This window comes from Bufo bufo, chromosome 10 (genome assembly GCF_905171765.1).
Source record: "Bufo bufo chromosome 10, aBufBuf1.1, whole genome shotgun sequence".
Lineage (NCBI taxonomy): Eukaryota > Metazoa > Chordata > Amphibia > Anura > Bufonidae > Bufo > Bufo bufo.
This window is the reverse complement of record NC_053398.1, coordinates 50,514,422-50,525,837: the sequence shown is the minus strand read 5'-3', so window position 1 is coordinate 50,525,837 and position 11,416 is coordinate 50,514,422. Positions and strand designations below refer to the sequence as shown.

Below are 11,416 nucleotides of genomic sequence, written 5' to 3'. Positions count from 1 at the left end.
GCACTGTGTGCGGGGTGTAATGGGGGAGAGGATACAGGGGAGCGTCCTACAGTAACACCGAGGAGAAGGAGGGGCGAGGACAACACGGAAGTGGGGCGTGAGTGACCCTGCAGTGTAAGGTATGGGCGACACTCATCTGTTCTCAGCCATGTTCACCTGCAGGGCCCCTGAATGGGGTCCCCGCAGTGGGCACTGATGCCATATACATGAGAGGTGCTTGATCTGTGTGGGTCTGTCTGGTACAGCACTGGGTGGGAGGTCAATACAGCGGCGGCTGTGGTGACCGGACCCCCATCATCATCAGCAGCAGTAATGGTGAGAGAGACTCCTATTGAGACCTCAGGAAGCCCGCTGTATTTATGGGGTCATTTATCAAACTGGTGTAAAGTAGAACTGGCTTAGTTGCCCATAGCAGCCAATCAGATTCCTCCTCTCATTTTTCACAGCTCCTTTGGAAATGAAAGGTGGAATCTGATTGGTTGCTATGGGCAACTAAGGCAGTTCTACTTTACACCAGTTTGATAAATGACCCCATTAGTGTCTGTATTGGGTGGGGATACACGGTGATCTTGGCTGTCACATCCATCAAGTGACCAAAGATCGATGTATACCGGCGCAGCCATTGAGCTGATGGGGTCACAGTGCGACTTCCAAGTTGCCGCCACCTCAAAATCGCCTACAAAATCCAACACTGCTGTGTTTCTTATAAGGGTACTTTCACACTTGCGGCAGAGGATTCCGGACGCAAACGGATGCAGATCTGTCTCACAAATGCATTGCAATACTGGACCCGTCTTCCAGTTGTCATCCGGAAAAACGGATCCGGTATTTATTTTTTTCTCATTTGTAAAGGTCTGCGCATGCGCAGACTGCAAAACCTTATCCATTTTGCCGGAACACTTGGGGCCGGATCAGGCATTAATGCATTTCAATGGAAATTAATGCCGACAAGTGTTCCGGATTTTTGGCCGGAGAGAAAACTGCAGCATGCTGCGGTATTTTCTCCAGCCAGAAAACGTAAGACTGAACTGATGCATCCTGAACGGAATGCTCTCCATTCAGAATACATTGGGATAAAACTGATCAGTTTTGGACGGCTTATGAGAGCCCTGAACGGATCTCACAAACGGAAACCAAAACGCCAGTGTGAAAGTAGCCTAACCATATTACGGTATTTCCAAATCAAATGTGTCACCAAGATAAATCCATCTCTAAAGACAGATCCCTCGGCAATCGGCCATCATCTCTGAGGTGAGTTCATTTGTATCCCTGAGAGCTAAAATCTGATCAGTTACTGCAAGGAGCACTGACAAATTTTGAGAGCACCTGTCATCAGGATCAACCCTATTAACTCAGACCTACTGCCCGGTGGGGTTGATTCTGCAGATTAAAATGATTCCTGTCTTGGTTGTGGGGTTTCTCAGAAAAAAGGCTTTTGTTCTACATGCAGATAAGGGGTTCAGTGCATCGAGGGGTGCCGCCAGCAGGGCAAAGTGAAGGAGCCAAGGTGCGTCAGGGAGATAGGCCCCGCCTCTCAGTGCACTGACTCCCTCATCTGCATAAAGCATAAAAGTATTTTTTTCTTGGTAAGGCCCGTTTCACACTTGCGTTGTTAATTCCGGTTTTGAGATCCGGCAGAGGATCTCTATACCGGAATTAAACAGATCGGTTTTGATTTTGCACATCAGGATGCATCTGTGCCGTAAGGGTCCATTCACACGTCCGCATGTGTTTTGCGGATCCGCAAAACGGACACCGGAAAATGTGCGGACGTGTTCTATTTTTTGGCGGATCCGCGGATGCGGACAGCACATTCCGGCCCCATTGAAAATGAATGGGTCCGCACCTGTTCCGCAAAATTGTGGAACGGATGCTGACCCATTTTGCGGACGTGTGAATGGACCCTTAAGATGCGGTTGTGTGAAATCAAAACGGAACAAACCAGATCCGTCATCAAACGTCAATGGATGACGGATCCGTTTTTTTGGGGATCTTAAAAAAAACGTATCCGTCACCATTGACTTACATTGTTTTTAGTGACGGCTCTGGTTTGTTCAGTTTCTATGACCGGACACAAAACTGCAGCTTGCAGAGGATTTGTGTCCAGTCACAAAACGGAAGGCTGCCGGAACCGACGACGTCCTGATGTATCCTGAACCGATCTCTTTCCACTCGGAAAGCATAAGGACTAAGCGGAAACGTTTTTTTTTTTTTTCTGGTCTTGAGATCCTCTGCCGGATCTCAAAAACGGAAAACAACAACGCAAGTGTGAAACAGGCCTAATCCCGCAACCGATTTTGATAAGACAGTTATCATTTTAGTCAGCAGGATCAACCTACAAGGCAGTATGCCTGGTTTCATAGGGTTGATCCTGGTTTCCGGTGCTTTGTAAAAGGGTTTCCCCATTAACAGCATTTATTACCTATAGACGTGATAAATGTATGATCCAACTGCTAGGACCCCAGCGATCACAACAATGAAGTCCCTTCTGTAAATGGAGCTGTAGTGCACATGTGTGAAGCCGCTTCATTCGCCGTCAGTGGGACTGCCGAGTACAGCAATCTCCACAGGTCTCACAGAAGTAATGGCGCTGGGCTCACATGTGCATTGTTAAGGGGAAAATCTCTTTTATGGCTTCTCAATTAAAGGGGAGGGATGCTTCCAAAACAATGGTACCTGAAGGACAGACGACGTCTCCTCCAGACTCCCCAGGAAGTACTGTGAATGTGAAGCGTCTTTCTAAAACATGGGCGCTGCTGATCCCCTGCACCACCTATAGGTGTGTCCCAGCATTGCTGTCACCCTACTTGACATGCCCGTAATGTAATTGATCTCAGTTGCAGCTTTGCTCGCAGTCATGGCTTTTTTTTTTTGCATTCTATAACCGTAGGTTTATTTCCTATTTCTGTTCCACCGTACATACAGCCTTAGGCCTCCTGCACATGGCCGTGTCCACCTTGCGGTCCATAAATTGCAGATTCGCGAATTACAGATGTAGTCTGTGCGCATCCCACACTTTTCGTGAACCCCCATTGTAGACATGCCTATTCTTGTCCGCGAAACGGACAAGAATAGGACAAGTTCTACAATTTGCGGCACAGATGTGAACAGCTCAAGGATGGAATTTTTTGCAGCCCCATAGAAATGAATGGGTCGGCATTTAGTCTGCACCGAAAATTTGGTCGTGTGCATGGGGCCTTAGTCAAAGGGGGGAGAATTAATCTACTAATCAAAATGTGGCCCAGTTCTAATAATGAAAGCTGCGCTGTGATTGGCTGTAACTAATGGTATAAATGTAGACTAGACGGTCCAAAGGTGCACAAAAGTCATTATCTAGCATTGGCCACTGTGATAAATTTGGTGCCGTTTTAAACTGTCCAGTCTAAGGTTTAAAAATTAGACCGCTTTAGTAAACCTGTCCCAGTGTCTTATTAAAATCAATGGATATCTGCATTTCCCATGGACAGTACACGTCAGTGAAAAATGTGAACAAGGCCTTACTCTGGGGAGACTCGCCAGGTCCATACAATGGGAAATGCCCCTAGTTGAAGTAACCTAATGCTTATTGGTGAAGGTTCCAGCCACGAGATATCACCTAATTTCTGGGGGACCTGTGTAACAAAGCGTGGACTGTCCCTTTAAATAACCAATTGATGCATTGCTAATTTTCTGTGTCCAACCTCTCTGACAGGTGTCTCTGCCATCATGGGTCTCTGCAAATGTCCCAAGAGAAAAGTGACCAATCTGTTCTGCTTTGAGCATCGGGTAAATGTTTGTGAACATTGTCTGGTGGCCAATCATCCAAAGGTGAGGCTTGCAGCGATTGACATTGTACAGATTCTGACGTAATCTTCCACCTCTCCTAAAGATGTACGTTTGTCTGTTCCAGTGCATTGTTCAGTCGTACCTACAGTGGCTTCAGGACAGCGATTATAATCCGAATTGCAGCCTGTGTAACACTCTGCTGTCTGCTAAAGAGACTGCGCGCCTCGTGTGCTATGGTATGAAATTTCAGAGCCTTTTGTTAGAAATGATAAAATCGGATGTATAGAAATTATCACCTCCAAGAAGAGCTTCTCCAGTTTCTGTAAATGTGGTGTATGTGCAATAAATTTGGATGTAAAGCTTCAATAAAGAGCCCTTTACACTGTCTGAAAATACGACATATGATCTCTAACAAGCGTTCATAGGAATGCTTTTTAGCGATTTTCCGTCAGTGTAAAGGTGCCGCTGATTACCAGACAAGCAAGCAAATCACTAGTTCTTTGGGTAATAGATCATTCATGCAGTCATCGAAATCATCGTTTGCAGAAAACAACGAGTCTGTATGGGAACGAGTGATGGCATAGCGATTACTCCTCTCCATACTGTGGAGGAGATCACTGCATGTAAATGCAGCGGTATCCTTCACTGACAAGAAGGAGCTTGCCAGGACGATCACCTAATGCAAAGGACTGCACACAGACTTGTTAAAGTCAATGGTGAGACCCCATCTGTTTTTCAGCCATTTTTGTTTTTTGCTGAGAAATATGCAGAATGCACTTCCTGTCCGTTTTCCATATAAGACTCATGTTCAAATGTGTATGTTTGGCTCTTTTCATGCCAGATTGATTGCCACAAATTGCAGGGGGAAAAAATCTGCTTAAAGGGGTTGTCTAAGTTAAGTAAAAAAAAAAAATCTCTGTAAGTCAGCAATATGTACATCAGCTAAGCAAGTTTTAGGCAAAAAAAAAAATATCCTCATTTTCCTTGTTCTGTTCTGGCCCATTTGTTGACATGCGGTTGTGGTGGCGTGTAACTACAATCTGAGGTTTTCCTTATGAATATTTGTGGGTGTCAACAAAGACTGCCATTTTCCTTCTCCTGTTATACAAAGGGAGTGAATAAAATTGCTGCCCTGCCTGCAGTCTGACTGCTGGGATACTCAGCCGCATGTTGTGTGTGTGGGACTACAAGTTGCAAGGCCATTGCTGATATACACAGGATATGCCCCCTACCTGTTCTTGCGTTATGCTCTGCAGACACTTCCTCACAGCCAGCAGAAGAGTACAGAGGAGAGAACTCCTCCAGTCTTTGTCAGCTTTGGGAGGAGGGAGGGAAGATCCTGTGCACAGCATTAATCTCTTCAGTGCCTGGAGAAGAGAAAACCCTGCAGCTGCTCAGTACCTGAGGCAGAGCCTCCAACCCTGAGTCTGTGCTGCTGATGGTAGAATGGTAGAACCAGTGGGATGGGAAACACAGGGCAGATGGATCAGCCAGCGGATTGGGCAGTGCCGAGGCGTGGCCAGGAGAGCAGGCTGTGCAGGGGCTCGGCTTGTCTCTCCAACCAGCACAGTCTGCTCCCTCAGACTTGTGCACAGAACGTCATCAGAGCAGGGTAAGAAGCTGACATCACAGGTCATGTGACATCAGCTAAATAGGAGAACGGGGCCACTGTAGATGGATGAAGTGGATTGAAAACATTTGCTTAGTTACAAACACACAAAGAACAAAAAATAACTTGGACAACCCCTTTTAAGAATGACTAATATCTATAACCCTTGTTCATTATCATATTGATCATGCATGCTTCATGTTTTATGAGTGATTTCCATCAGTGGTTGTGAATAAAAAGAACAGGTGCAAATCTTTCCATTGTACCCTATCTCTGTGAAGGCTCCACTTCTTGTTTTTGCCCACAAGTACTGATCAAAATCACTGATCAAACACTGTGTGAAAGCGGCCTTACAATCGCCAGTTTATCCAGCGACCTAAGTATAAAAGGTTGAACTAGATGGGCTAGAACTATGTAAGGCCCTGTTCACATCTGTGTTGTTTATCCCGTTGTTCTGCTCCATCAAGTGCTTTGGGCGTGCCAGATCCACCACATGACGGACACAAACTGTGCCTGGTCATCCCCATTGACTATAATGAGGTCCGTCAGGCTATTGCCATAGTGTCCATTATTTTGCTGGACAAAACAGGTGTAACACAGATGTGAACACAGACAAAACAAAATTACATGAAACTCATCTATAGAGAACCCTTTTTAGGCTGGGTTTACACATTCTGGGTTCTGCACGTAACCTAATCCCTGCCCTCGTGCAGCGGTAAGACATCAACCAAATTCAGCGGCCTAATGATGTAAGCCAGGCCTTATGAAGTTTAGAAATGACCTCTGTTTTACTATGTTCCTTTAGACTTATTCCACTGGTCCTGTTTGAATGACCTGGCATCACGGCTACCACCAAACACTGCGCCTGCTGGGTACCAATGCCCGAGCTGTCAAGGACCCATCTTTCCCCCTAGCAATCTTGTCAGCCCAGTGGCCTCCACCCTGCGGGAGAAGCTCTCCACAGTTAACTGGGCAAGGGCTGGACTGGGCCTCCCTTTAGTGAGTACCCAAAAAGGATACACAATCTGAGTTTTTGTACTGGAGGCAATATACTTCAAGGGGTTTTCTAGGAGTTTTACACTGATCAGTATCTAATTGTTGGGGGTCCGACACCCAGGACCCCTGCCGATAAGCTGTTTGAGAAGGCAGTGGCGCTCGCAGTTGTGCCGTGGCTTTCTTACAGCTTTTCCTAGGCTAGTGATAAGCCGTTCATTGTCACATGGCCTAGGCGCAGCTCAGCGCCATAGAAGTAAATGGGGCTAGGCTGCGATACCAAGCGCAGCCACTATACAATGTACGGCCGTGGCGCTACTACAAGTGCCAGTGCCTTCTCAAACAGCTGATCGGAGGGGGTCCTGGGTGTCAGACCCCCACTGATCATATACTGATTACCTATTCTGAGGATAGGTCATATGTAAAACTCCCAGAAAATGCCTTTAACTTTATGATTTCAGTTTCCACTTTATTTTTGTGTTTCTTCCTCAGTATGGATTCTGTATATATCGATATTTATATTTTTTTCTTAGATCGAAGAGACTGCACCTGTAGAGACGGTTGCAGAACACGATGTCACAGATTACAGGGACTGGTCAATTGTCAATTGTGAGTGTTTTGTCACACATTGTCATATACTGTACATATATGATGCTGCAGGTACAGTTGTGTGTTATGACTGTTGTGTTTGCTTCCTCTTCAGCCTCATCCTCTGATCACATGTCAGAAAGCTCAGAAGTACCACAACAGGACGGGTATCTCTACGGTTCAGTACCCACCTCCACAGCTCAGCATGGCTTATCTGGCGCCATGTCAAAGGACCACACTGTGATGATTGGAGATGTAGGAGCTGATAGTGTTAATTTTAATGCAGGTAAGATTGAAGGGGTTGTGCCGCTAACATAAATGTATCCCGCCCATCAGATATCGCTGTATATCACTTTCCCCAGATACAACCATTTATCAAAACTGCCTTATTCTAAAGTTATTAACCTACCATTGCGCCCTGTGGCAAATCCATTTGGATTCACAGTTGCTGTTGGTTATGTTGTGGATTGAAGCCTTGTAATGTAGGACGTAGGAAGCGTGATTGGTGAGTGTCACATGCTGATGTCAGGACACTTCTGATGGCCCTATGGCATGATGGGACAGCAGTCACATGACAAACCAGGAAGTAGGATTCAAACGTGGGGGATAAGAGAAAACGGCAAACGAGGTCAATTTGGGAAAAAAAACAATCCAAGGAGGAATGGGAGGTAGGGTAATTGATGAAAATGCACTTGAGTGAAAAGTGGTTTCTGGCACAAACGCTTTAATGAAAATAACTGAATAACACTAGTGCTACACCGAGACAAAAAATGGTGGTTATGATGCAATTCCAGTTATTCCCTACGGGGACATTAGTTACATGCAATAAGGCCAAGCTTGCTCTTGACTGTTTTAATCATAGGGAATAATTGGATTTGCATCATGAACGTGTTGTACTGTAATATTCTGTTGCCATACAGCAAGAGTCTACTGTATGAACAGTGTGAAAATTTGACCTTAGAATAGGAGATATAACATAGTATGAAGTATAGCTGTAGGATACTCCTGGTGTGACAGTGCTAGATCACTATCTGATGGGGACAGCGGCACGGTTAGAAGTCTGCAGTTAGTCTTGAGAGAATCGAGCTTCAGATCACGGATCCGAAGTTGATTCGCTCAAAAACTTCAATTTTATTGCGATCTCTGTACAGCATTAAAATGTATGGGCTGCGCGTAGGCAAAATTCGTATCGCCTGAAGTCTCGTGAGACTTGGTGAATCAATTCGGTATTCCTATCTGCGGCTTTAAAAACTTAAAAAATTGAAATCCGAAGTTGGGTTTGGTACCGACTTCGGATTCCTAAGCATTAAAATCGAAGTTTTTGAACGAATCGTCTTCGGATCTAAGATCCGAAGCTTGATTCGCTCAAGACTAGCTGCAGTGATGCGATTCATGACGGCCTCTTCAATTACAGCTTCGTCCCATTCACTTGAACTATGTACTGCAGGTAAACGTTGAAGTGGCTGCAGAGCTCACATGAGCACCACTACCCCTTCAAACAGCTGATCGGTAGGAATGCTAAGAATGGAACCCCCATCAATTTGATATTGATGACCTATCCTCAGGACAGGCCTTCAATATTTGTGAAGCCAGAATACACCCCTGTGAAAAAAACTATGTATGGAGCATGTGATAGTATTATATGAGGTTGATGACCGACCATGTTGACAGAAATGTAATGCAAAGGGACTGGACATTGATATATACAGTACAGACCAAAAGTTTGGACACACCTTCTCATTCAAAGAGTTTTCTTTATTTTCATGACTATGACGGCATCAAAACTATGAATTAACACATGTGGAATTATATACATAACAAACAAGTGTGAAACAACTGAAAATATGTCATATTCTAGGTTCTTCAAAGTAGCCACCTTTTGCTTTGATTACTGCTTTGCACACTCTTGGCATTCTCTTGATGAGCTTCAAGAGGTAGTCACCTGAAATGGTCTTCCAACAGTCTTGAAGGAGTTCCCAGAGATGCTTAGCACTTGTTGGCCCTTTTGCCTTCACTCTGCGGTCCAGCTCACCCCAAACCATCTCGATTGGGTTCAGGTCCGGTGACTGTGGAGGCCAGGTCATCTGGCGCAGCACCCCATCACTCTCCTTCATGGTCAAATAGCCCTTACTTTCAAAGTTTTCCCAATTTTTCGGCTGACTGATTGACCTTAATTTCTTAAAGTAATGATGGCCACTCGTTTTTCTTTACTTAGCTGCTTTTTTCTTGCCATAATACAAATTCTAACAGTCTATTCAGTAGGACTATCAGCTGTGTATCCACCTGACTTCTCCTCAACGCCACTGATGGTCCCAACCCCATTTATAAGGCAAGAAATCCCACTTATTAAACCTGACAGGGCACACCTGTGAAGTGAAAACCATTTCAGGGGACTACCTCTTGAAGCTCTTCAAGAGAATGCCAAGAGTGTGCAAAGCAGTAATCAAAGCAAAAGGTGGCTACTTTGAAGAACCTAGAATATGACATATTTTCAGTTGTTTCACACTTGTTTGTTATGTATATAATTCCACATGTGTTAATTCATAGTTTTGATGCCTTCAGTGTGAATCTACGATTTTCATAGTCATTAAAATAAAGAATACTCTTTGAATGAGAAAGTGTGTCCAAACTTTTGGTCTGTACTGTGTGTGTGTGTATATATATAATATATATATATATATATATATATATATCATACTGTTTTTTGTTTTTTTTTCTCCTTCTGTAGCCTCAACTCCTAGAAAGATTTATGACACTCGAGATGTTGCTGCCTCACAAGACACAACGATCGACTTTGATGATGACAAATACAGGAGGAGACCCACTCTAAGTTGGTTGGCACGGATACTCCGGTAAGCTGTCTCATACCACTTTAAAGGGGTTTTCCGGTAAAAATGTAATATTTTTTTTTATTAGGTGCCTGCAGCATGATTCTGAAACAGAAAATTCATACTTACCTGCTTGACGCTGCTCCAGTTCCCTGCGCTGCCCCTGCCCTCTCCATCTTCCGGTTCTGGCACTGGCTATGGGCATGGACCCATGTACCATTCCTGCCAAACGCTGGCTTCAGTGGTGACATGCTGCTTATGGCCACATCACTACTGTGTGTAAATATGGATGTGGCTGCGTGTATATATTTTTTCATATGTGTGTTATAGTCTTTTTTTCTTTATATGTGAATATGTCAAGCTTTTTTTCCAGTCTGAATAGCCTGGAGAATAATTAGACATTTTATGTCATTGCAGCAATCGTACCGGTTCAAAGTCGCGGCCTGTTTCCACCAGACAGCGGTTTCTGGTTATCCTAATTATTGGTGTATTGGGCTTTCTGACTCTCATTCTACTCATGTCAAAATGGGGCAGAGCATCAGCTGACAATGACCCAAACCTTAACCCATTGTTTAACCCGAATATCCGAATTGGGAATGAGTAGATCATGCTGAAGCATTCCAGGGGAAGAAGAAAGGAATGAACATTGTCCCCCACCGCAGATTAGTGTTATGACCTAAGAAATCCCAGAGGTGGAGAAGCACATTGCTGGGCTCGTTTGCCCAGTGGGATGGCCTTAAGTCTCATAACAGCTTTTACACTGTGCCCTTACAGTGTTTCGGCTTAGGAAAAGCAGAGACATTATCCAGCTGTAATGGCTGTAGTGTGTTTTCTGCCCCGGGGCAAGATTTGGGTATATGGATGCATTAGCTGGTACATGAGCGATGGGATCCTGTTGTGCCTTTACAGGTGGCACAGCGACGCACAGTCTACATCAAACATCATAAAGGTTGTTGCATATATTCTTTGCTCCTTGGTTTAACTTAAGAATAATCCTTTTCTGTGTAAATTGGAAATATCAGATGTGGAGACTAGCCAAGAAAATACCATAAACTACAAGTGTGACTGTAACATTCTGTATACAGATTTTTTTTTTTTTTTTTGTGAATATCTTAATATTTTCTCATGTCTTTGGGTCATACAAAGCTATAAGCCAGTGTTGCAGATTGGATTGTGTAGCAACAGTTTTTATTTTCTTAAATTTACAGGCTTCATACCTTCTGACTTATGTGTGCAAATTACACTAATAGACAGTACATCATAAAGGATCACTAATCAACGTTGATTAAAATACACTTTATGATCGTTTAACAGGGTTTCCAGGTGTCTTGTGATATTTTTTTATACAGTTCTTTTGGCCTAATTCACATTTGGTCTGCTGACAGTGTGTCCTTATTGTCCATGATGCTTTTTTAAAAGTAGCCTTAAACTAACCCGGGAGGCACAGTGTACTGACCATATTTAACAAATTTGTGGAGCAAGCTAAAGGGGGTAACAGACAGACAGCCACAAAACAGTCAGTGAGATATTCACCCATCATTGCATTATTGATCCTTCGCTGTGCTTGTGGTGTCACCAGTATAGCAGGATCCTTTCCTAAAAAGTTTGGAAGTTATCAAGTGATTCTGATCAT

The 11,416-nt window shown here is 44.1% G+C and overlaps 1 protein-coding gene across 1 annotated transcript in view; it reads left to right on the top strand.

Moving 5' to 3' along the window:
* ZFPL1 (zinc finger protein like 1) overlaps nt 1-11,101 on the top strand; it is an 11,182-nt gene extending 81 nt beyond the window's left edge. The window contains exons 1-8 of the mRNA XM_040409441.1: nt 1-119; nt 3,692-3,807; nt 3,890-4,001; nt 6,180-6,373; nt 6,901-6,976; nt 7,071-7,241; nt 9,684-9,807; nt 10,201-11,101. The exon at nt 1-119 is cut by the window's left edge and continues 81 nt beyond it. Coding sequence (XP_040265375.1) covers nt 3,706-3,807; nt 3,890-4,001; nt 6,180-6,373; nt 6,901-6,976; nt 7,071-7,241; nt 9,684-9,807; nt 10,201-10,387 — 966 coding nt within the window. The 5' untranslated portion in view covers nt 1-119; nt 3,692-3,705 and the 3' untranslated portion in view covers nt 10,388-11,101. The remainder of the gene's footprint in view (nt 120-3,691; nt 3,808-3,889; nt 4,002-6,179; nt 6,374-6,900; nt 6,977-7,070; nt 7,242-9,683; nt 9,808-10,200) is intronic.
* Nucleotides 11,102-11,416: the final 315 nt, after the last annotated feature.